This window comes from Notolepis coatsorum (assembly GCF_963971535.1).
Source record: "Notolepis coatsorum genome assembly, chromosome: 2".
Classification (NCBI taxonomy): domain Eukaryota; kingdom Metazoa; phylum Chordata; class Actinopteri; order Aulopiformes; family Paralepididae; genus Notolepis; species Notolepis coatsorum.
In genome coordinates, this window is record NC_140166.1 from 172,775,209 (window position 1) to 172,802,720 (window position 27,512).

At 45.0% G+C, this 27,512-nt stretch overlaps 1 protein-coding gene across 3 annotated transcripts in view; it reads left to right on the forward strand.

Moving 5' to 3' along the window:
* Positions 1-27,512, forward strand: part of lpp (LIM domain containing preferred translocation partner in lipoma) — a 411,859-nt gene that overhangs the window by 377,258 nt on the left and 7,089 nt on the right. For all 3 annotated transcript variants that reach the window (XM_084307814.1, XM_084307813.1, XM_084307815.1), the window contains 2 exons: positions 15,380-15,558; positions 21,421-21,541. In XM_084307814.1, coding sequence (XP_084163940.1) covers positions 15,380-15,558; positions 21,421-21,541 — 300 coding nt within the window. The remainder of the gene's footprint in view (positions 1-15,379; positions 15,559-21,420; positions 21,542-27,512) is intronic.

Here is a 27,512-nt window from a genome sequence, read left to right on the forward strand (position 1 = left end):
GGAGCAAAACAGAAAGAAGCATTTCATGCAAAAGTATTCTGTATTTCTGTATGACAACTAAGAAACTTGAACTTGAAACATGTGTGCATGAAGCGATATAAAGAAACGAATAGCGAATAAATTCAAAGTTATCTTTGAACCTCTGTTGTCAAGCCTCATCAATATAACCCCCCCCCTTTCCTCACTAATGGAACTGGTGTCGTGGAGTCACTCTGCTTTGAGCGTTTCCAGGGTTAGCGGCTAACGTTACTTAGTTTAGCCTAGTTATGGGATAACTTAGTTAGCTTAGCAGCTAACATTAGCCTGTTGCTCGCGTAAATTAAATTGCATGTCATTGAAGGTCCGCGCTGGTCTGTGTCTAATGAAATTACAATTGCATGTCATTGAATGTGTCTATAATGAAATGAGAGGAAAGCTCTGCACTAAAGCAAGTCTCATCTCAGTCGCGGCGGCTTATAAACTGACGTGACAACATACTCGATGTTCATGATATAGTAATTTACTACATCTCATGTAGAACAAGCCGCGATACATCGAGTATACTCGATATATCGCCCAGCCCTAATTCAGATCACTCAGACAACGATCAATTGCGATTTAATGAATTTTAGCTAAATACATTTGCACATAAGGAATTCGACTTGAGGTTAACAAATAGCAGCAACCTTAACTGTACAGCAGATACAAACTAAATAGTTAAATAAATAAATAAGAAAACACTGCATAAAATAAGATATAAAAAATATGAATATCCAAATGTACATATTAATGACATCCTCTGGTTCACTTGTTTAAGTGGAGCTGAACACAGAGTAATGTGGGTGAAAAATGTGCCACAGCTACGCACGTCCGTGGCATGGCGAGGGTTAATTTAGTTAATTAAAACCCTTTTAAACCTAAGCCTGAAACAGTCCGCCTGGGTATATGTAGTTGTTATTGCTGTGTAATTGTCAGAGAATTTGCTGTGACTGCTTTTCACCCTTTTTTCAGAACTACTTCAGCTTTCAATATCTGTTATTATTTTAACTTTACTGTATGTTTTGAGTGTGTATCAAACAGTTTTACACAAGAAAAACTAAAATCGGAATTGGATTTTTACAGGTTTTTAGTGAAGTAGACACTGGGGTTAGGGTTCAGCATGAGGCTATGGTTGGGGTTAACTGTGACGTTGTAAGTATTAATAGGTGTGGTACAGGGCGGTTTCACATGCAACGTCATGGTTTAGTTGACTACTACTGTAGTTCATGATCTTTGAGGTTTCATCACAGTGAAAGTGCTCCGCCCCATCCCAGACTTACCTTTGTGTTGATGCTCATCCTGTGCTCTAGGAGTCACCTTACACTTGATGGGAGGAAATGCCTCAGGCATAACCAAGAGGTCCCTTGACTTCTCACCGCAAGATATCTGAATGAAAATGGGCTCAATAGAACCAAGCAAGACTCCTCTTCACAGCCATGCTAATTTATGCAGGTCACATGCCGAATTAGAACCAAACCAAGCACAATAACAAGTTTAATTCATAAAATGCTGTTTAGGTGACAGATAAAGCCCAGGGCAGGCTGGTGTATTCAGAGCTCTGGCGAATCCAGCCACCTCAGGCGGGCTAGAGGTTCAGAATCCTGGTGATGGTCGGAACCGGCAGTTAATGAGTTAAGCACAGAACTGAATTAATCTCCATTGCACAATCACAGAATTTAAAGAATTGAAGAAAAATATATAAGAATCTTTTATTGGCTACAACCAAATACGATTTTAGTCATTTGTTCTGTTTGTTCTTATAATTGACCATGGGGAAAAAAGGAACTGCTTGTCGAGGTTTATTCGGTCAAAGGGACATCTTCACTCTGGAAGTAGGAGGGTCACTGATTCGACTCATGTGGGCAAAGTGAGTCAACGTCTTTTACTCCAAATAAGGAACTGCTTGTCGAGGTTTATTCGGTCAAAGGGACATCTTCACTCTGGAAGTAGGAGGGTCACTAATTCGACTCATGTGGGCAAAGTGAGTCAACATCTCTTACTCCACCATGCACTGCCGGAGAAATGTGATGCAGCAGTTTTCGAAGAAGCACTTATTATCTACTAGACTTCCTTTAAGGTGGACTTGATTGAACTCACTTGTTGGATCTCCACTAGACTTCCTTTAAGGTGGACTTGATTTAACTCACTTGTTGGATCTCCACTAGACTTCCTTTAAGGTGGACTTGATTTAACTCACTTGTTGGATCTCCACTAGACTTCCTTTAAGGTGGACTTGATTTAACTCACTTGTTGGATCTACACTAGACTTCCTTTAAGGTGGACTTGATTTAACTCACTTGTTGGATCTCCACTAGACTTCCTTTAAGGTGGACTTGATTTAACTCACTTGTTGGATCTACACTAGACTTCCTTTAAGGTGGACTCGATTTAACTCACTTGTTGGATCTCCACTAGACTTCCTTTAAGGTGGACTTGATTTAACTCACTTGTTGGATCTCCACTAGACTTCCTTTAAGGTGGACTTGATTTAACTCACTTGTTGGATCTCCACTAGACTTCCTTTAAGGTGGACTTGATTTAAAGGAAAACTCCAACATTTTGGGAAATTAGCTTATTTAACATCTTCCCTGGAGTTAGACAAGAAGATACATACCTTTTTCGTCTCTGTGCGTGCATTTAGCTTTGGGAACAGTCGCTCCGTTAGCGTAGCTTAGCTTCATCACTGGAAGTGGGGGGGGACAATAGCCTGACATTCCCTTACAGTGTATACAGTCACCAAATACACTCCAAATACAACTCCAAAACGTTCATGTAAACATGTTGTGACCTGTGTATTTACCACGTGGAGAAATAAAAAATAATTGAATTAGACAATTACGTTTTCTATTTCATATTTGCTTAGAAAACGTAATTGTCTAATTCAATAATTTTTTATTTTTAACTCACTTGTTGGATCTCCACTAGACTTCCTTTAAGGTGGACATGACTTAACTCACCCGCGTGGCCTGCTGGACACAGACCAGCACATTCTGTAGATGTCTGGACACAGACTGCATCAAATCATCTCAAAAACTTGGCCCATTCTGAGTTCAGTGTGCCAGGGAATAAATGGTGACGACTTGGCCGTGTGAAGTGAAAATGGATAAGGTGTAAGATTCACTGCATTGAGACCACGGGAGGAGTGACTTGAGCGGCTTAAAGTATGCTATACGCCACAGTATATCCCAACCGTCAAATGCCACCGCTGTATCTCCCTGACATCTAGAAGACGTCTTTGTTCCGTCATTGTTTGACTATTATCAGTGGTCACAGGAAAGACTTTTTCCTCTTATCTTTCCCTCTTCTCTCTCTTTCTCTCCCTCTCTCCCTCTCCTCTCTCTCTCTTCAGACAGGCAGTCTATCAGGCCCCTGCCTGGTGTGAGAATCAGAGCATGGGGGGAGCTCCTCTTAACCTCTTAACTCACTGCTCCATGCTTTGTTTGCCATCACACTCTTTATTCCGACAGACAGCTGTGTCAAACGTTGTTTGGGCTTCGGCGGCTGAATCGCGGGGGCGGGCGGGCGGATGGGGGGGGCTGCCGGGCGGTCTCACGCGGGCAGCGCTGCGTGTGTTTGCCGTCGCCGTGCACTGAGAGAGAGACCACGACGAGAGCTCTTTGGAGGGAATTGGGAGGAAAAGAGCTTACAGAGAAAAAGCCGCGATTGACTTCGACGCACTTCGCGCTCTCACCCCTCGGTTCAACGAGAGGCTGTCTGACCTAAATTCACTTCATTGTTTAGCCTCCTGGGCAAACACTTAGAGAAATGCATGGGGCAGAAAGAAAGAAATGCATGCGCTTGAACACATCACGGTTAGATAGGAGTGAAGCAAAGCCCGGACATTCGCAGACATCTACAGCCCTCTAGTGGCTGATCTCAGGGGCTCTTATAGAGCTCTCTCTCTCTCTCTCTCTCTCTCTCTCTCTCTCTCTCTCTCTCTCTCTCTCCTCCTCTCCTCTCTATCTCCCCTCTCTCTCCCCTCTCTCTCTCTTCTCCCCTCTCTCTCTCTCTGAGGGGGAAGGCGCCTCTGAAGCCTCTCTGGAAGTGGTAGCCAACCCAAACCCCAAGCTCTCTAAGTCTATCTGACTTGCCTTGACGTCAGAACCGTGTTTGTGTAATGTGACCGTTAGGTATTTGATGATACGTAATGCTAATATATGAATACAAAAAAGAATCACCCTGTCCCCAAAACAGTGCTCAATTCATTTCCATAGCTATATAATACTTACAACTTCGCCACTATGAAAGAATTAATACAATGGAATTTTGCCACCGAAAAGTTTCTTTTGCTTTTTTTTGTCTTTTGAGTACTGTAGTCATTATAATGGCCTGGAGGAAGTGTGTGCTGTGGAATCATATGCTCTAGTTAAGCTAAACAAGGCCAAGGTATTCCCACATGAAGAGCCTATGAGAATAAGTAAGTAGAGGCAGACAGATGAGTTGAGGCGAGGGCGGTGCATTACTTCTGAACCCCAGTCTCTTGTTGAGGGAACTCAGGTCGCAAACACATTCTTTATCTCTTTCTCTGCGCGTCTCCCTGTCTATCTCTCCTTTTCTCTCTCTCTCCTCTCTCCCTTCCACTCCCCTCCTCTCTCTATTCCATTCCATCCCTCCCTTCCCCCCACTCTCTCTCTCCATCCCTCCCTTCCTTCAAGTGCAGAGGGGGAGAAAAGGGAGGTGAATCCTGAGGGCCATCTCTGTCTCACTCCCTCCTTCTCTCTCTCCCTCTTTCTCTCCCTTTCTCTCCCTTTCTCTCCCTCTATTCCTCTCTCTCTTTCTCGCTCTCCCTCCCTCTTTCTCTCTCCCTCTCTCTTTCTTTCTTCCTCTCTTCCTCCTTCTCCCCCCCCCCCCCCCCCTCTCTCAGGAGGGCTCAGTGCAGCTAGCTCATTAAATGATTCCGCCCACTTCCAGGATGGAGGAGGACTGATATGGACATTGTTTATAAACAAGTGTTGCCCTGGGAATAATGTTTATTTCTATTACACTCGTGGAGAGAAAAACCAGGAAAGTAGAGCTCATCTACTCTGCATACATAATGCCTCTCTAAGAGGGCTGTGAAGATTTATTTTTGATTTATATACATTATATATATATACCTTCTCTGGCCCTGTGACACACAATATACATGGACAGAATGTTTGCGTAGTTTTCTTTCTTCCAACATGGCTGTTGGTAACCACTTTTGAGAGGAAAAATTTCTAACTTGTGTGCAGTAGTAGAGTAGGTAAAACATTGGAAAAGCTAATTATTTAGTCATAAAACACCAATGCATGACAATCTCTGTTGATATATTTCTCAACAAGAAAAGGAAGACAATGCAATACAGTACAAATATATTTCTCATATATCAACTACAGCAGCAGCCAATACTTTACACATACAGTAGCAACCAACCGTTGTCTCTTCCACCATGGAAGAAAAATTGGCATTCCAAATAATTCTGTGCAATACAATACAATACAATAGAGTAGTGGTTCTTGACCAGTGTGGCAGTGTACCTTTATGTTACCTCAACTGTTTCTTGACATCTTTCCTCAAATGTAAAGAAAATAAATATATATATAAAATATATTTTCATCTTCATTAAAACATAACACACACTGTCACTTGGCCAGCGGCTGTTTATATTTTGCCATCTCCTCCTCTTACACGATCATTGATTGTTTACACTCTACGTGACATTAACTAGCAGGATTACTGGACGTGCCTTGGAGACTTCTCTCTCCCTCCTCTTATATAAGTGTGCCGCAGCATCATACGGGGGTAGACAAACAACCACTGAGAGGCCGGGCGTGCAGAGGTGTGACGCCCTGCACGCCACGCAGAGGTGCGACGCCCTGCACGCCACGCAGAGGTGCGACGCCCTGCACGCCACGCAGAGGTGCGACGCCCTGCACGCCACGCAGAGGTGCGACGCCCTGCACGCCACGCAGAGGTGCGACGCCCTGCACGCCACGCAGAGGTGCGACGCCCTGCACGCCACGCAGAGGTGCGACGCCCTGCACGCCACGCAGAGGTGCGACGCCCTGCACGCCACGCAGAGGTGCGACGCCCTGCACGCCACGCAGAGGTGCGACGCCCTGCACGCCACGCAGAGGTGCGACGCCCTGCACGCCACGCAGAGGTGCGATGCCCTGCACGACATGCAGAGGTGCGACGCCCTGCATGCCACGCAGAGGTGCGACGCCCTGCACGACACGCAGAGGTGCGACGCCCTGCACGCCACGCAGAGGTGCGACGCCCTGCACGCCACGCAGAGGTGCGATGCCCTGCACGCCACGCAGAGGTGCGACGCCCTGCACGCCACGCAGAGGTGCGATGCCCTGCACGCCACGCAGAGGTGCGACGCCCTGCACGCCACGCAGAGGTGCGATGCCCTGCACGACATGCAGAGGTGCGATGCCCTGCACGCCACGCAGAGGTGCGACGCCCTGCACGACATGCAGAGGTGCGACGCCCTGCACGCCACGCAGAGGTGCGATGCCCTGCACGCCACGCAGAGGTGCGACGCCCTGCACGCCACGCAGAGGTGCGACGCCCTGCACGCCACGCAGAGGTGCGATGCCCTGCACGCCACGCAGAGGTGCGATGCCCTGCATGCCACGCAGAGGTGCGACGCCCTGCACGCCACGCAGAGGTGCGACGCCCTGCACGACATGCAGAGGTGCGACGCCCTGCATGCCACGCAGAGGTGCGATGCCCTGCACGACATGCAGAGCAGCGTCGACGCGGCTTTACACTGCAGCTTCGATGAACCCCGGCAACTCCGTTTAATTAGCATATAGACTATAAATGTCAGCGCTTTATGCTCCTCGGTTATTCTGCCGGACAGGGGAGGGGGGAGGGCGGGAGGGAGGGCGGGCACACGGGTTTCGGCCGTACACGCTCGCTGAAGTGTCATCTCGGAGCGGCGGGGCCCACCAGCCCGGCGGCGGCGCGTCTGGGAGGCAGCGGAGAACGCGGCGTGGTGTTGCCACACACCTCCAGCTCTGTTTGAAAACACTGCGCCGGCTTGCTGCCACAGCGGGAGCCAATGGGGAACAACTGAACCCTGTGCCCCTCAGCCCGGCCAAGCATACAGACACCGAGCGAGCGAGCGAGAGGAGGGGGGCGGGGATAGAGAGAGAGGGGGTGGGGGGAGATCCAGGAAATGCCTGAACAGTAACAACCGCAGCAGGGACCTCATTGATCACCCTCGCATGATATATCCATCGCCCTGTAATTGCATCGCTGTTTAGAGAGGCAATCGTTATTTATGAAATATTGAAATAACAAATGGTGTCTCCCCAGTAGATATTAAGAAGAGGGATGACACAGATAAGTCAAGAGGCAAGGCGGATGCCACATCTCCTCCCACCCCCACCCCCCCCCCCCTCGGGCCGGCTGCCCGGACGTCTGGCTGCGGAAAGGCTACAGTCATCACATAGTGGAAGTATTTACTGCTCTCGCATGAGGTGGAGGGCAGAGGGGGTAGTTGAAAAATGACTGTTTGTGTTGTGTTTGAGAGAACTACTAATCAGAATCCTTCAGCCGCAGAGGCATCCGAGGTCAGGCTCGGCTACAGGTCTTGTGTCCTGTTTACGTGTTGCTATAACAGTGTGTCCTAAAGAAACATCGACGAGGGTTCAGGATTCCACGGGTAGGATTCCCACTCTTGACAGCTCCGAACAAACGTGCGTGACCATGGGTCTTCTTCATGTAGAATCACCTGGACAGGTACAACACCTGGAGCCTAGAGCTCCCTCTAGGTTAAGTATCAAGATAGTACACCCCCCAGGGGCGGTCAGGTGGCGTAACGGAGATTGCGTTCGTCACCAACCCCGGAGCGGCTGGATTCGCCTGTTCGAATCCAGCTCACAGCTCCGGGGTTGTCACCAGCTTGGCTGGCCGTTCACACTAATACAATTGGCAGTATTAGAGGGTGGGAGAAGCTGGCGGGGTGGGTCCGGGTCATTGTAAACAGCGACTCCTACAGTTCGGTCGGGGCGCCTGCTAAGCGCGGATAGGATCTAAGGGGGGTAGTGTGATCCTTCCACACGCTACGCCCTCTCAGTGAGAATCCGCGCTGCCAGGTGAAAAAAAGCGGTTGATTGGCTGGACGTGTGTCGGAGGAAGCACGTGGTAGCCTCCACTCTCCCAGACCGACTGTGGGGGGTAAGTGCACAGCGACCAGGAAGGGGATTGGGAATTGGCATAACGACTAACATTGGGATGGGAGAAAATCGGAGGAAAAAGGAGGGGGAAAAAGATAGTAGTATAGTATAGTATAAGAATAGTACACCCCCCCCCCCCCCCACCATTTTCTCAGGTCTGCAGCCAACACTAGAGCAAATAAGACAATGTAATACACGCAAAACCTTTTAAAACTGACATTTTATTTCCCCCCAAATAATCATTTCCTTAGCCTACTGTATTTACATCTTTATTATCATAGTAGTCAGGAGTGGCGTTAGAGGTGCTGACTCACTGCCCAGCCTAGGTGGACCACTCTGAGTTATCCGCACGAGAGACACTGACCTCAGGGGACTGAAGTTGCTCTGGCTCCACAGGGGGATGGGAAACCCACATCTGTGGGTGTACTGGGATCTATCTGAGAAATCCCACTGAGCTCCCGCCTCCTCAGATTCTGTCCATTTCCAATGAGAACTGTGTGTGACAGTGGACCTGTGCAGCTCTCAGTGGTTGTGGGGATCCATTTGGGACCATAGTTGTTGTTTTTTTGTTTGTTTGGAGTTTGGTATTTGCGTCATGATTAACTTTTTGTGTCCACGGTTTCTTTTTTATTTTAGTTTTAAAGTCCAAGAGTAACGGGTCAGTGACGGACCTCGGCCTCTGGGACATCAGCATCTCTGCTGGGGACCAACCTGTGGGGAGACTCCATGACGAAACAGGAATCTGGACACTTTCTAACGCTCCCGTCCTCCTTTCATTGAAATCAGGAAACTCAGCACGTAAAGCAAGTAGCGTTATCCCACCAACATCTGGGGAAACTCAGCACGTAAAGCAAGTAGCGTTATCCCACCAACATCTGGGGAAACTCAGCACGTAAAGCAAGTAGCGTTATCCCACCAACATCTGGGGAAACTCAGCACGTAAAGCAAGTAGCGTTATCCCACCAACATCTGGGGAAACTCCATAGACACTGAAACTTTGTCTGCGTTTATTTTTTTTAATGGTTCCATGCCTGGTTGCTGTCTTTCCTCGATATACAGTACATCCATCCATTTAGAATGGGAATCGACCAATACAAGGAACATCTTGCCCAAGAATGGACCTGCATGATCCATATAAAGCAGAGTCTATGGCTTCTCTGGCCATTCGGGGATGTAATGGCGCCGTATGAGGAGACGTGCTGTTCTGTTGACAGGCATCACACTGGTTTACTTCAAATCCATCCGTGGCCACCAGACACATGACCTCGCTCTTCATCCTAGACTTTCCCGGATTGGGACTCACTGATGCAGCAACTTTAGCGGCATTTTTCTAGCTTGTTGAGGAATAACCACTCGAGCGGCCCACAGAACACATCCGGGGGCGACAGTGGCTCGGGAGGTAGAGCAGTCGCCTGGTAATCTGGAGGTTCCCGGTTTGATTCCCCCACTCCTGCCGGGCAGTGTGTCGGAAGTGTCCTTGAGCAAGACACTTGACACTTTAATTGCTCCTGATGAGCAGGTTGGCACCTTGCATGGTTGTCTCCGCCGTCGGTGTGTGAGTGAATGGGTAAAATGTGAGGAACAAAATTGTAAAGCGCTTTGGATAAAGATGCTATATAAATGCAGCCATTTACATCCATCATGAACACTTATCTCTAAAGGTCTTTTCAGACAGGGAGTGATTCACATGCCTAAGTAATTCATTCTCAGTGAGAAGTGAGCGGGCAGGTAGGGAGGTATTCGCACTCCGATTGGTGGAGCAACAAGCGGGCACAATCCTGTGGAACTGGCGCGGTCGTACCCGGACAGGGTTGAATTGTCTTGAACCTTTTTCTATGTGAAGTGCAACAGCCTTGTCTGCCTGTCTATTCATACGAGGAGCGCAGTGAGACCCTGTGAATCCGAGCATCTCGTACTGCCTAAAAATACCTTAAGTAAGGCATGAATTGAGGCTCTACTATAGAAGGCCAACCTTTTAGTATATACTCATGCTGTCCACTGTTTCACTTGTTCAAAATACTTCCCAAAGGTCAGTGAATACCACGATCACAACACCAGAGGGAGCTCCACTAATCATGTTAAACCCAGATTCGGCTCAAACAAGGGATGTCTACTACTACACGTTTCGCAATTATGCCACATCAATGGGGAACGCCCTACCCAATGCTGTAAAGGAATGTGAATCACTACCCACTTTCAAAACCACTCTCAAAGAACACCTACGGGAGACTGCAATTCGAAACTGGCCCCTACAAATGCCCTAACCCAGTTGTACAGTAAATGACCAAGTATGGCTTTGTCAGTATTCCAATGTACAGTGTACAGTGTCGTCGTCCCCCTACCCAAACCCCCCCCCCCCCCCTCCAATGTACAGCCCCCACCCACCCACCCAACCCCACCCCACCCACCCAACCTCCTCCAATGTACAGGTTCTACGTATATACACTCTTTTTCTGGACACTTTTTGTATCACAAACAGTACTGTATTTGCAAATCTGATATGTCATAAATGTATAGATGTAGCAGTACTGTCTATCTGTATGTTATGATGAATTGAAAATGGGGGACCCTGATGTAAACAAGACAAAAGTCTTTCTCTGGTCTGCATCCCCTTAACAATTGTATGTATTGAGCTGTACTGTACTGTACCCATTCTGCAATCTGTTAATAAAGTTTTCAATCAATCAATTCTGTAGTCACGGGTGCATCATCCATCCAATGTAGCATCGGAACATGATCATCCTCTCCTCCTGCAGGGAGGAACTCAGGCATGGGGAGCCTATTAGCATGCTGCTGTTTCTGAGCCATACAGCCCACTGTATATAAGCATAGTGAGACCATCTTGGGTACAGGTTTAGTCTAATTAAACAACAAAGTCAGAGGCTTGTGATCAGTTTCTACTATAGTAAAGTTCCTGCCATAGATGTATTTGTGGAACCTATATCGCAGCCAAACCGTCCTTGTCCAGCTCCTATGCCATAATGGTGAGGCATCGCAGTTGAGTCAAGAGTTTTATTTGTCACGGCATACAAGTATACAATGAAATACGGGGGGTCTTGCCCGCAACGATTGTGCATAATACAATAATAATTATATAATAAGAATCCAATAGAACGACATTGTGCAATAATACAAGTAATCAAAGTAGGGCATATCGGTATATGTACATGAGTTTTTACAGAGCATGGTAGACATGCTAGGTCCTGTGATAGTGCAATACACTGTTAGTTATGGATGAGGCACTGGCTCTTTATGTACACTGCTATACAATGCTATATTATACAATCTCAAGTTATACTATACTATTCTTAAAGTGACCTTTCCTTTTGTAAAGTGACCATAAGTGTGAGCGTGTGCAGCATGAGTGTGTGTGTGCTCATGTTAAAGTGGCTGCTAGTGTGTGAGCGTGTACAGTGTGTGTGTTGTGTGTGTGCTCATGTGTGCTTGTGTGTGGAGAGTTCAGTGTTCAAGGCTCTGATGGCCTGGGGGAAGAAGCTGAGCCGAAGTCTCTCTGTCCTAGTTGCTGGTGTTCGCAGGCGTTTGCCTGACCGCAGCAGCTTGAACAGGCTGCTGTTGGGGTGGTGAGGGTCTTTCATTATTCTGCAGGCTCTGGATTTGCACCTCTTGTTATATAAGACCTGCAGGGGTGGTAGTGCAATACCCGTGGTATGCTCGGCTGAGCGCACCACTCTGTAGGGCCTTCTTGTCCTGTGCCGTGCTGTTTCCAGTCAAGATGCTCTCTACAGCTCCGGAGTAGAAGGACTGGAGTATCTTCCCAGATACTCTGAACTTCCTTAACTGTCTCAGGTGGTAGAGGCGCTGCTTCGCCTTCTTTACGACTGAGTCTACTGTATGTGTGTTGTCCATGTCAGATCCTCTGAGATGTGGACCCCCAGGTACTTGAAGCTGCTCACCCTGTCCACGGTAGCCCCGTTTATCCTCAGTGGTGTGTGTGTCCCCTGCTGTCTTCTCCTAAAATCCACGATCAGCTCCTTGGTTTTACCAATGTTCAGGAGCAGGCTGTTGTCCTAGCACCAGCGTTCCAGTACCTCAACCTCCTCCCGGTAGGCCTTCTCATCGTTGTCCGAGATCAGCCCCACCACCACTGTGTCGTCCGCAAACTTCACTATGGAGTTGGAGCTGAACTTGGCCACACAGTCATGAGGTTGGGAAGGAAAGCATTATAATAATTCAACAAGCCCAAATAAGCCTTAAGTTACGTCACGTTACTAACTATATTAGCATAGTAGTATAGGCATACTACTAGAGTGCATACTAGTAAAAGACAGTACGAAGGTTAGTATTAGTATTAAGAAGTCCAGGGGCTGCCCAGTCAGAGTATTTAATTGGAGTGATAATGTGGTAATGGTTTGTAATGTGCTTTATTTCTGTTCAGTCTAGTTTAACCCTTTCACGACCACACTACAGAAGGTTAACCCTTTCACTACCACACTACAGACGGTTAACCCTTTCACTACCACACTACAGACGGTTAACAGTCTGTAGAGTGGTCGTGAAAGGGTTAACCTTATGTAATGTGGTTGTGAAAGGGTTAACCCTTTGTCGTGTGGCAGTGAAAGGGTTAACCTTCTGTATTGTCGCAGTGAAGGGGTTAACCCTTTGGTAGTGTGGCAGTGAGAGGGTTAACACGCCGCAACCACCATTTTCCCAATGAGTTTGGACCTGAGCCTCTAACTACTATGATGGAGTGTCCTTTCAGTGTCCTTTACTGCTGGTGGCATTTCACTTTCACATACAGTAAGTATTTCCCAGCACAGTAAATGTTCTTGTAAATGTTCTCAAATCATGGCAGAGTTTTTTCAATTCAGTTAGCATTATTTTTTTTACTTTTTCTTTTGAAAATACTTTCATTTAGTATGGTGAACCACACTCATGCACACTTCCTAGCGTGGCTCCCTCTCTTCACCATGTATAATGAAAAGGCTTGTTCCTCATCAGAGGGATGGGATCACTTCCCTCTGCCACTCTGTGAGAACGATGAGAAGTGGGCCGGGCAATTAATCAAGTTTCAATTTCATGATTTTGGCTTCCCACGCAGCCACGCTGGCCCTCGCTCGAAAGGCACAATGAGTGAATCCCACCTCCGCCACTAGATTGTTACAGAGACACCACGGCGCATGCGCCTCAAGTCCTGGCGCCCCTTTGTCACACACGCCCAAGAACTGCTCCTCACAACACCAGCTGACACCTCCAAGGCCTCCTGGGTCAAGGCAGGATGGAGGGACCAGTGGAAGTCTGCAGAACCATCCAGGCTTCACCACTATGTTGAAGATCCCACAGATGTTGGGCGGCTGAGCCCAGCTCTCGGCGTTGCTACCGGTTGGCCGGTCGTTCATACTAACACAATTGGCAAGTGTTAGAGGGTGGGAAAGCCGGGGGTGGGGATTTGACGTTGTGGACAGCGACTCCTACAGGTCGGTTTGGTGACGGCGGTGCGACGGAAGCAGGAAGTGACGGGGGCAGCGTGAGCCTCCCACGCATTACTCCTCGCCACTGAGAGTTTGAGCTGCTGCGGTGAAAAGATGCGACGGCTGCCTCCTCGTGTACCGGAGGGGACACGTGATGCAAGGCTTCTATCCTCACTACAGCCGACCAGTGGGAGGCATAGTCTAGCAACGTTCAAGACAGGGGAGGGAAGAATTGGATATACGAAATTGGGATGGGAGAACATTTTTAAATGGGGAGAAAAAAGTGGATAAAAAAAAAAAAGATCCCACAGATGTTCTTGGCAGCGCAATGGACAACCCTCAACCAAGGACAGGCGTAGGCCGCTTTGGAGCAGCAATGCAGAAATGGGGCCTCGTGCCCAGTGCGAATGCGGGGACCCATTACAAACTGTGGAACATATAATACAGGCAGCTGCCCCAAACACCGACCACCCAATGGCGATCGTGGTCTAATCGACCTGGACGATGACGCGTTGGACTGGCTTGCCTCAACGGAGCAGCTGAAGGTTTAAGGACATACGCCAGAGAGAGAGAGAGGGAGAGAGGCTTCCCACGATCATGAAAACAAGATAATCGAGATAAAACTATTATTGTGCCACAAAAGTGTTGTAAACGCACCACACCCTTCCTTTACAGCTCATTTACATTTTAGTAATTTAGCTGACGCTTTTATCCAAAGCGACTTACAAGTTCTGTACGACAAATCAGGAAGGGCACAACTCTTATCAGCTGAGTAACAATGTTCATCAAAGGGTTGAGTGCTACAGTGTAGGTTAGTATATTAGGACAAGTGCATGACAGTAAGGTTAGCTAGGGTTAGCTCCTCCCACCCACCCCCCCCCCCCCCCCCCCCAAGCCCAAACAGTAGTTTCAGAAGCTGTTGAGAAGTAGGAGGCAGCCACGGCGTGTTTCTCGTAATCGTGTTTAATAATAATGATTTCAATATCAATAAAAATGTGATTGTCCAAGATTAGTGCATACTGTGCTCCTGTGTGAAGCGTCTCTCTCTCTCTCTCTCTCTCTCTCTCTCTCTCTCTCTCTCTCTCTCTCTCTCTCTCTCTCTCTCTCTCTCTCTCATCTCTCTCTCTCTCTCTCTCTCTCTCTCTCTCTCTCTCTCTCTCTTGCTCGCACCCACCCAGTATCCACATGTGGGCTCTGTTTGTCTGTGGTCCAAGAAGGACATGGTTTTATATTGGGGGGGGGGGGGGTTATAATTGATCACTCCCTGCTTTCATGTTTGGCTGCTGTTATATTATGCTCAGCAGGGAGTCATTTAGAAACCATGCCATGTAAACATGTTTATGTTCACGCTCAATAAAATTCTTATTTCAATATGGGAGTTGTCTGACTGAACTCCTCACTGCGTTACATGGCACAGCTCCTGCTGTTTGTCTGCAAGTCCTGCACATTTCTGTTTGGATGGTATAGTTGCATCGGCAGACGGGCAGCACGTTGCAGCTTTAACATGCAACGCTGGTCACAGAAACTATTACATAATTAATAATTACATATACGATAGGACACTGTAGGATCGAATAATGCCAGATGTTTAATGTTCTAAATGCTGATTTATATGTTTGTTGATAGATGTATTCCCCGCTTCAGATCGAGGTATTCATTGTTGCTATAAACACAAGTATTGTGTTTATAGTAAGTATTGTAAACAACTAAATCCAACAAAATCTTCATATGTTCAGTCTGGTAACCGCCAGCCGCCTGTGTTTCTGTGTGTTTTCGCAGAACACCCTGGAGACCTGCACCATCTGCAGCAAGCCCATCATGGAGCGCATCCTGCGGGCCACGGGAAAGGCCTACCACCCTCACTGCTTCACTTGCGTGGTGTGCCAGCGCAGCCTGGACGGTATCCCGTTCACCGTGGACGCCGCCAACCACATCCACTGCATCGAGGACTTTCACAAGTAAGACCGCGACGTGTCTGGCTGCGTGGCGTTAACTTGCTAGCGTTAAAGAATCGCACCAGGACAGCTTCGCTTAGTGAAGAGCTACCAGGACAGCTTGGCTTAGTGAAGAGCTACCAGGACAGCTTCGCTTAGTGAAGAGCTACCAGGACAGCTTTGCTTAGTGAAGAGCTACCAGGACAGCTTAGCTTAGTGAAGAGCTACCAGGACAGCTTTGCTTATTGAAGAGCTACCAGGACAGCTTGGCTTAGTGAAGAGCTACCAGGACAGCTTGGCTTAGTGAAGAGCTACCAGGACAGCTTTGCTTAGTGAAGAGCTACCAGGACAGCTTTGCTTAGTGAAGAGCTACCAGGACAGCTTGGCTTAGTGAAGAGCTACCAGGACAGCTTGGCTTAGTGAAGAGCTACCAGGACAGCTTTGCTTAGTGAAGAGCTACCAGGACAGCTTTGTTTAGTGAAGAGCTACCAGGACAGCTTTGCTTAGTGAAGAGCTACCAGGACAGCTTAGCTTAGTGAGGAGCTACCAGGACAGCTTGGCTTAGTGAGGAGCTACCAGGACAGCTTGGCTTAGTGAGGAGCTACCAGGACAGCTTGGCTTAGTGAAGAGCTACGCGGACGTTGGCGCTGTTTCGCACACACCCATTTATTGTAAAAACATACTGTTAGGCTCATAGATATATTGTGGTCTAACTACACACCCTCAAGACCCCTACGCTCTGCATCTTCTGGCCGTCTCAGACCCACTCCTATCCGAGCTCCGGGAGGGTCATCAAGGAGAACCTGCCTTTTCTCAGTCCTTGCCCCACAATGGTGGAATGAACTACCCACCCCAGTTAGGACAGCCGAAACCCGTCCAATCTTTCGCCGTCGACTAAAGACGCACTTCTTCAACCATTATCTGAAATTTAAAAAAATTATAATAATAATAATAATAATCTAACCCTAACTAACCTTACTGTCATGCACTTGTCCTAATAAACTAACCTACACTGTAGCACTCAACACTTTGATGAATATTGTTACTCAGCTGATAGAGTTGTGCCCTTCCTGATGACTTGTCATACAGAACTTGTAAGTCGCTTTGGATAAAAGCGTCAGCTAAATGTAAATGTATATATATATAAAGACGAGATGACTCACCCACGCTGCTGGCCAACGGAGACCGACGTTGCCACATGGCGGCCATCTTGCTACAGGTAGCACGCCCACTCATAACATGAATGTCTATAGTGCATGTACTATTGAAATAACCATAGCTTTATTCGCTTGCAAATTTTTTTGCAAAAAAAATAATCCAATTATCTGATCGCCCTTTTGAAGTACTGGTCGTGGGAGTCCGTGCCACGTTCTCCAGCATTGCATATGAAGGAGGGGGATGGGGGGGGGCAGCCTAGTTGTGATATCGTTGTAACAGGTTACCTCGCCGGAGTATTTAAACCCCGCCCACACGGCTCAGCTCGGCCCAGAAAAAAAATACATGGTTTCTAATGGAGTGCAATAGCGGCCACAATGCGTTAGGCGGCGGTATTGACCGTCTGCAATCTCAGACACACTCAGAACAGCATGCACAAGGTGCCTTGATGAATTATGAATGGCAATAGCGAATAAAAGAAATAACGAGTTAAAAACGTATATACGTGATTGGCCGTCAAGCGCTGGCTCCCAATAACATATATATATGTGATTGGCCGGGAATGTGTTAATAGCGTTTGTAATAAACCAAACTGTTTGTAAATCAGTCAAGATTTCAGCGAGTTAAGAGTATTTTTGTTTGTGCAGATCTTAATACGTACCAGAATAGTGAACTACGCTGCCTTGCGCTATTTAGTAGGGCTGTATCGAATGTCCTTTTTTTACATTCGTAGCTTCTATTGAAGTTTTCGAATGAAGCTTTGAATGTCTGTCATCATATTTTATGACGTAATCATAAAAAATTTATAATTAAAAAAATATCCTCAAACTAAATCCTCAATTTGAATAAAGTGATTAATATGATTAAATTAGTATTTTTTTTATTAAATCAACTTTCTTTAATGAATATAACTCATCAGTTTCGTCAACATAAATAATCCAATAAGGGCATGGTTTGTACGAAAGTGATGGTGGCGTCTTGATGGAGCGCCAAGCGGATGATGCAGATAGGCTACATCATTTATGATAAATGTTTTATTTAAATTTTCATGGCGAGTCATAATATAATAGTATAATATTAATGTAGCCTAATCTTTATCTGCAACTGTGAAGAAAAACCTCATTGGTTTAAACAGAATGAATAGACGCACACAAATATATATATTTAAATAAAACATTTCTAATGTTGATGTTTGAATGTCAACGTTATGAATGAAGCTTCGAACTATTTGGTACAGCCCTACTATCTAGTCTTTATATATATCTATGGTTAGGCTTATGACCATACGATGAGCCACATGGTTTTTACTAGAGAAAACAAGTTAACGTTGTGCCAGACGGCAGGTAGACAGGAAGTGAAGTGAGTCACTGGCTCAATCAAATGAAACCTGTTGCTGCATCAAGTACAAACAATTAGCGCTACTTAGTAACCAAAACATGGCACTTCAACTAAATAATAACACAAAAATATTCTAGGCAAATTTGTGACTGTTACAAGACGCTGCGGCTTTCATCAGCAACTGTAATATTAGAGACTCTTTATACTGAGTATTTCATACTGTTTCTAGGCAACAAGGATGCTGCTGGCTTGCATTATTATCCTAAAAATTCCTATGAGCTTTTGACACTGTGAATAGAAAGGAACATCAATTTTGAATGACAAACGGCAAGTCCCTTGTTTTATATCGTGACAAATATCTCTGTTATAAGGTGAGTAGTAGACTAGACATAGTCATGGCTCATTACTGTTCACATACAAGCCACGGGTGATCTAGTGAGATCTGCGAGGTTGTGTTATATGGTACATTCTACTGACTGCATAATGATCGTCTAACACTCTAACCAGACCTGTTATAGGTCTTATCAGAACAAGGACATACAGTCATAGATAGTCATAGATGCAAAGCATTCTCATATACTGTAGACTGAACTGGCCTGTGCGTTGCTGCTAGGGGCAGAGTGGCTAAGTGTGAGTGAGTGTGAATGACTGCATGGATGGATGGATGGATGGATGGATGGATGGATGGATGGATGGATGGATGGATGGATGGATGGATGGATGGATGGATGGATGGATGGATGGATGGATTGAATGAATGAGAGAGTTAGTTAGTGAGTGACATTGCCGGTTATAGAGGTGCTTTGTATCTATAAATACTATAGACATATACTGTATGTATGTCCACAACCCACGGGACCTTGTGAGATTTCTGTCTGTGAGGTTAGTATGAGGTTGTGTTAGCTAGTAGCTGCATAGTTCAAGTTTCAAGTTTCTTTAATAGTTGTCATACAGAAATACAGAAGCTTCTTACTGTTACGCTCCAGAGACTGTGCTAGACAAGATAAGTATGAAATAAAATAGTATAGCATGTAAAATAGAAGTAAAAATAGAGGTCAGTGTTCAGTATAGTATAGACATATGTACAATGTTCGATGCAGAATAGAAGTAACTGAGTTGCCATACAATATACAATATACTATGCAATGTACTAATATACAATACTATATAGTGCAAAGCAGAAATGGGATGAGGTACAATTTACAGTAAGGTGTACGAGTTGTAGTGCAAATCCTTTACCAATAAATATAAAGTGTGTTTAGGTGATCTAAAGTGTGGAGAGTGGGTGCTGCAGTGTGTTGTTTGTTTAAAGTGAGTGTGTGCATGTGGGTGTGTGACGTGCTGTGTGCATTTGATGGTTGTTGCATAGTGTTTATTGTTCGTTGAGCAGCCTGATGGCCTGGGGATAGAAGCTTCTTCTTCTGAGTCTACCGGTCACATAAGCAGAACAGCCCAGTACGGTGTTATAGTTCTTATCTGATGTACACTGTACTCATTCCAGTGTTGTAGTTGAGTCACTAAATCTCGAGGTCGAGTCCGAATCCAAGTCGAGTCCCCATTACCCTAGTCTGCATCCAAGTCAAGGTTGAGTCCACTCCACTCTTGCAGTCAAAGAGCTGACATACAAATAAAAAAAGGTCTACATTAAACATAAATGACACGGCGGTCACCATTTCAAAGGGAGTTTATTTACTTTGTGACACAATAGCCAAACAAATGCACTAGCCATCAATATCGTATGCCAAATGATTAGGGCCTATTACAGAAAAAACTAAAAGATTGATTGATTGATTGATTGATTGATTGATTGATTGATTGATTGAAAACTTTATGAACAGATTGCAGAATGGGTACAATACAGTACGGCTCAATACACACAATTGTTAAGGGGATGCAGACCAGAGAAAGATTTTCGTCTTGTTTACATCAGGGTCCCCCATTTGTGTCAAGAAACGACTGTATTTATCAATTAACAAGTCTGAGTCCTCGTCTGCACCTTCCGAGTCCGAATGCAGTCAGTGCTCAAGTCCAAGTCTGAGTCATCGGTGCTCAAGTGCAAGTCGAGTCACGAATCCTGAATATCGAGTACTACAACACTGCTCATACTGTATGTCCACACAAGTCAGATGCTCTTGTGAAACCGCTCTTGCGAGGTTACCACGAGGTCGTGGTACATTCCGCTGGTTGCATAACTGCCTTCGAGATATGACCCGTGTCATATTTGTCATCTGACAGATACAGTACAGATATGTCCACACGAGTGATCTCGTAAGATCTCTCTCTCTCTCTCTCTTAGCATTAGACTCTACCGATTGCATAATGGCCGTTACCCTACGCAGTGACCAGAAGGGAAGCAGAAGTATCAAGCTTGGCGTTGGAGAGCGCACAGCTTTGTGGAATCGCCACACACACGCCTGCTGTTTTAATTCCACATGACAAGCGTGACCTCAACAATCCAGCCCTTTGTGTCGAGGAACAGCTGTGTCTGACTCGACCCGCGCCACATCCCCCCGCCCGAAATCCCAGCCATTCATTGGTCCTGTCAGTAGAAGAGGTATCGACCTCACCGTCAATCACCTGACGGGACCTGAAACCTCAGAGCTCCTCTCACATCCTCGTTGGCCATATTGTTAGAGAGACCTGTTCCTTTTCAAGTACGTCCTAAATTACTTGATTTGAAGTTACATACTGCTAAACCAGTGAGCACGCTTTGAGGATGAGTCGGGTCGTGTCGACTCCTGCTAACAGGGCCCTAGCCTGCTGTTATTCCCTTTCTACATATTCACCACACTTGTAGGTAGATAAGACTGTAGGACCAGAGTGGATTCAGCTCATACCAGCTTGGTTCAAGTAGTGTATGCTTGAGTCCTGGGTTCTTGGCAGATAATTATTTTCCACTAATAAAACTATTTTAAGATTCAATTAAGATGGAGGTGTTTTTTAGTTAATATGGAGTTTTGTTTTTGTCAAATCACTTTTATTTATAGAGCACATTTACAGGAGTTGAGCCAACGTGCTTTCAATTTAGTAGGGCTGACCCCGACTAGTCGAATAGTCGACTAATCGATCGAAAGGAGCAGTAGTCGACTGCCAACCTCTGCCAAAAAATTTAAAAGAACAATAATAATTATTATTTAATTTTAATTTTAATTTAACGCAAAGTGGCCTAGAAGCGTGGCTAATGCTAATGACGCGCAAACCAGCAAGGCTAACTGCCTAAGAAAACTAATTTAGGCCAATCAAAGTCGACTATACAAATCCTTAGTCGGGGACAGGCCTACAATTTAGTTTTCAAGGCTTTTCTGTGCCGTGGCTCATATTCACTGTATCAAACCCATTGTGCTGTAATTTCTAAAGCTATTCCCTCTCATTCCCTGTTTGTCTCTGTCACAGGAAGTTTGCCCCGCGCTGCTGTGTTTGCTCTGAGCCCATAATGCCAGCGCCAGGCCAGGAGGAGACCGTTCGTATCGTGGCCCTGGACCGGGACTTCCATGTGCAGTGTTACCGCTGTGAGGTGAGTGAGCAGTGTGTACACGGTATATACTTTATATACGTCCAGTAGTGTGTACACGGTATATACTTTATATACGTCCAGTAGTGTGTACACGGTATATACTTTATATACGTCCAGTAGTGTGTACATGGTATATACTTTATATACGTCCAGCAGTGTGTACACGTTATATACTTAATATACGTCCAGTAGTGTGTACATGGTATATACTTAATATACGTCCAGTAGTGTGTACACGGTATATACTTAATATACGTCCAGTAGTGTGTACACGGTATATACTTTATATACGTCCAGTAGTGTGTACACGGTATATACTTTATATACGTCCAGTAGTGTGTACACGGTATATACTTTATATACGTCCAGTAGTGTGTACACGGTATATACTTTATATACGTCCAGTAGTGTGTACACGGTATATACTTTATATACGTCCAGTAGTGTGTACATGGTATATACTTTATATACGTCCAGTAGTGTGTACATGGTATATACTTAATATACGTCCAGTAGTGTGTACACGGTATATACTTAATATACGTCCAGTAGTGTGTACACGGTATATACTTAATATACGTCCAGTAGTGTGTACACGGTATATACTTAATATACGTCCAGTAGTGTGTACATGGTATATACTTTATATACGTCCAGTAGTGTGTACACGGTATATACTTAATATACGTGCAGTAGTGTGTACATGGTATATATGTCCAGTAGTGTGTATATGGTATATACTTAATATACGTCCAGTAGTGTGTACACGGTATATACTTAATATACGTGCAGTAGTGCGTACGCGGTATATATGTCCAGTAGTGTGTACACGGTATATACTTAATATACGTCCAGTATTGTGTACTAGAGCCGGACTGATACTGATATTCAGATACCGATATATTGGCAGATATTCTTCATATATATATATTATATATATAGGACATTTGTATCTATCTTCTTGTCTGACTCTGGAGAAGACAGTAAACGCATTTCCCTTTAACACATTCGGGGCCATTGGGGCCCGTCTAATCCCACTCTATGAGGCCAGCTTTTCATTACAAGTTTTCACTGTGCGTGAGGTTGTTTGTAGAGCAAAATCTATATTTTATATTATTGCTATTGTCCATTGTCAATTGACAGAATAACCTTCCCTTCAATATGCCATAAAGAAATTTTTTTTCATCAATACGTTCCCGTTTTATAGCGTCGTGAATATGAACTATATACCGCAATGGTCTGGGGTAATTCCTGCAAAGCTAGTTATAGGGCGCTAAGCTAATAACGTTAAATCGATTGGCGTTTCGGCCCTACACAAGCTAGAGTTAAAAATCGTTTCTGATTATTGATTACCAATAACGGCATTCGTTATTGCAACATTATATGCTGACCGGGTGGATGGCTATGAGAACAAGGCCCGATCAGACTGAAATTGACGTCAAATCGCTCGTACCTGTGGCCGGTTGGATTCCAAAAAGAATTTCCCAGTTATTTGATCGCCATCTGGTAGATCGATATGTCCATTGGCTGATGCTATATTCCTTTACTGCATACTGAATTCGGCGTCGCAAAAAGTATTCCAGGCGATCTGGTAAAGCCATAGCTTTAGGCTAACAGAAAAGCTAACCCGGAGCGAAAAAAATTTGACACCCGGTCTGCAACAGGGGACAATGCATTATCGAGACAGCGCCAATACCAGGATCTGGCCGGTACTGCACTTTCGGAGTCCCGATATGTTGTTTCCACCCAAAATACAGCATTGAGTAGGATATTAAAATGGAATAAAAACTTATATATACGTGGTTGGCCTTCAAAGGATGGCGCCCAATCACGTATATATACGTGGTTGGCCGCAAATCGGTTAACCCTTTCACTGCCACATGACAGCAGGTTAACCCTTTCACTGCCGCACTACAGAAGGTTAACCCTTTACTATCACACTACCGACGGGTAGTAAAGGGTTAACCTTCTGTAGTGCGGCAGTGAAAGGGTTAAGAAAACAAATAAACAGAGCGTTGCCCATCCAATGATGTGTATGTGTGTGTGTGTGTGTTTATTATTATAATTCTTTTAAAATGTTAACCCTTTCACTGCCGCACTACAGAAGGTTAACCCTTTACTACCCGTCGGTAGTGTGATAGTAAAGGGTTAACCTTCTGTAGTGCGGCAGTGAAAGGGTTAAATGAACCACCTCTGTTGTTGTTGTTTTGTTGAGTTGTGGTTTTCTCGTCCTGCCCCCCCCCCACCCCCTCCCTCCTCTGTAAAATCCCTGGACTTACATAGACATCGGTCTGTCAGCCGGTTGTTGGTGGTGTGATAAGCGGGGCTGAGGCTAAAAGAGTAGTCAGACTTGTCAGATCGTCAGAGAGCCATGCCAGTGTGAGCACACAGCGTCTGGCAGGCAGAAAGGTCAGGGGAAAGCAAAGCAAGATTCAATTCAAGATTCAAGATTAACGTTATTGTCATTCAGACTATATACACAGGACAAGTCCACACCAGGACAAAATCAGGTTGCATCCGGCTCACAAATGTAATAACAAAATACAAATAAAGTAAAAAAAAATATTTAAAGAATATACATATATAATAAGTTTATTATATAAATATATACTATTAAATATTAATGATATTGCACATAAGAGTATGACATGAGTAGATGTGTAGTGTACTGTGCGTGTGCGCATGCATGTATGTGCCATTCCAGTGTAAGTGCGTGTGTGTGTGTGCGTGTGCGCACGTGTGTGAGTATGCACATGTGGAGTGTGAATGTATGTGCATTTCTCCTGTGTGTATGTTTGTGTGTGTGTCTTAGTCAGCAGGTACTAATGGACAGAGATGTTGACCTCAGCTTGTATTACCAGTGATGACATCACACAAGGCTTTGACATTATAAAATATAGTAACATATAGCTGTTACTATACTACTACTATATATACAGCCTATACACGGGTGCACCCAGGTCACTTACTGTATATTGATGTTATGAAAAAAAAAAAAAAAAAAAAAAAAAAAAGGCAGTAAATTAGACCCAGGCAACTACCGCCCTGTTTCTATCCTTACCTCCATCTCGAAAGTCATGGAAAAAATTTTATACGAACAGGTCGAAAAATACCTTGCGGAAAAAAATCTAATCTACGAATTCCAATCTGGTTTCAGAACATCCCACTCCACTGACACATGCCTTCTCTATTTAAACGACCACATCAAACAAGAGGTGGACGCGGGCAAATACTGCGGCATGGTCATGCTGGACCTACATAAGGCCTTCGACACTGTCAATCACACCATTCTGATTGACAAGCTAAAAGCAATTGGTTTTGATAGTCTATCAGTGAGCTGGATGCAATCCTACCTGGAGGGGAGAGAGCAGATGGTGGAGGTAAACGGTACCCTATCCCCCCCCCTCACAGTAAACTGTGGTGTTCCACAAGGAAGCATACTAGGTCCGCTACTGTTCCTAATTTATGCAAATGACATGTCGTCAGCTTGTGACTGCAACTTGTTCCTGTTTGCGGACGACTCAGCCCTGCTGGTCTCTGACAAGAACAAGTTACAGGTTGAAAAAACCCTCAGCTCAGAACTAGGCAAAATCTGCATATGGCTCGCTGATAACAAACTATCATTACACATGGGCAAAACAGAGTCCATTCTCTTCGGTTCAAATAACAAACTCAGCAAGACCGACGGCTTCTCAGTTACAGTGGGTGACAATATTGTCACAAGGAAAGAAGATATTACCTACCTGGGTTCCATCCTAGAGGCAAATCTTTCCTGTGACAAAATGGCATCCAATGTAATAAAAAAAGTCAACCAACGAACTCGATTCTTGTACCGGATCTCCTCACTGGTAAACAAGAATACACTGAAGACTCTAGCAGGAGCACTCATTCAAGGGTACTACGACTATGCTTGCACCTCATGGTACCAAAGCACCTCAAAGGCGCTAAAAACAAAATTACAAACATCTCAAAACAAACTGGTCAGACTACTGCTTGACCTTACTCCTAGAACCCACCTCACCCCTGCCCACTTTGACAACCTAGGATGGCTTAGAGTAGACGACAGAGTACAGCAACTTGCAATGGGCCTAGTCTACAAGATACACTACACGACCAAGGTACCCATGTACATGACAAAATACTTCCCAAAGGTCAGTGAATACCACGATCACAACACCAGAGGGAGCTCCACAAATCATGTTAAACCCAGATTCGGCTCAAACAAGGGACTAAACACGTTTCGCAATTATGCCACATCAATGTGGAACGCCCTACCCAAAGCTGTAAAGGAATGTGAATCACTACCCACTTTCAAAAACACTCTCAAAAAACACCTAAGGGAGACTGCAACCCGAAACTGGCCCCTGTAAATGTCCGAACACAACCCCCTCCAATGTACAGTAAATTACCAAGTATGGTCTTGTCAATAATCCAATGTACAGTGTTGTTTGTACAGTTGTACAGTGTCCCCCACCCACCCACCCCTCCTACCCAACCCCCCCCCCCCACTCCTAACCAACCCCCCCCCCCCCCCCCCCCCCCCCCACCCACCCAACCACCTCCAATGTACAGTCCCCACCTACCCAATCCAATGTACAGTTTCCACGCCTAATGTATATACTCTTTTCTTTCTGGACTCTTTTTGTATCACAAACAGTACTGTAATTGCAAATCTGGTATGTCATAAATGTATAGATGGAGCAGTACTGTCTATCTGTATGTCATGTATGTCATATATGTTACGATGAATTGAAAATGGGGGACCCTGATGTAAACAAGACGAAAGTCTTTCTCTGGTCTGCATCCCCTTAACAATTGTATGTATTGAGCTGTACTGTACTGTACCCATTCTGCAATCTGTTAATAAAGTTTTCATTCATTCATTCATTCATTCATTCATTCATTCATTCATGACTTGTGAACTGGAGAAAACAAGAAGCCACAGTTCATATAATATTCATCAGTAATATCCAGCTTTGGGCTGGTAAAAGCAATTACAGTCCACAAACCACAAATGTAAAACCCTTCCAGACACCAGACATACTGTCTAGTTAGTAGGTCTTGGCTGCAATTCAATAGTATTGTTTACTGTCTTACAATGGTCCTGTGCGGTGAGGAAACTGTAATAACATGGTATAGACTAGAGTTATGAATGATGAGCACATATCGGCCAATGGGTGTCGGACCAATTACATTTTTACAGATGATATTTGCCCCAATTGTAGAATTGACATTTCTGTGACATTTTATACAGGCTGTTTTGCTTAATGTGCATGCAACATTTGCACTCGATATCGCCATCCATAAGAAATTGGATATTGGTTTCGTCTTCAATAAAAACATATCGGTCCCTAAAAATATGATGACGAAATGAGACGTGGAAATATTTTAGGCAATGTTATTTCAAAACGACTGGGTTTTAACATCTAGTTTCAACATCTACCCCCTTGTTCGATGCTGTAGAAATATTTTGTTCCAAGTTGTTTTCACACAAACATTTTGGTTGATTAAATATCCAGTGGCTAAATTATTAATAAATTGTAGATTAAATACCCAAGATACAGGAGATATTTCCTGGAGACTAGAGAATACTGGAGATGACAACGCTTGTGCTGTGGTGGGTGAGGGAGAGGGAGAGTCTCCAGTAGAGCTGTGAATCTTCACTGGCCTCACGATTCGATTAGATTCTACGATGCATCTCGATGCAGCTCAATAATATATTACATCCTCAATTTTATAATCTATATTACTGCACATGGCTACTTTTTCATCAATTAATACAAGCAGTCAGATAAATTTACTTATTTAGAAAGTTCTTAAATCAGAATCTCAAAATAAATGTCTACTAGTGTTGCATGATACAGATACTAGAAAGGTATCTCAATACCCAGCTATTAAAAATGGTTCAATACTCCATTTTATTAGTATAAATACTTTTAGAATAGCCTGATGCTGTATTTTCTATGAGTTG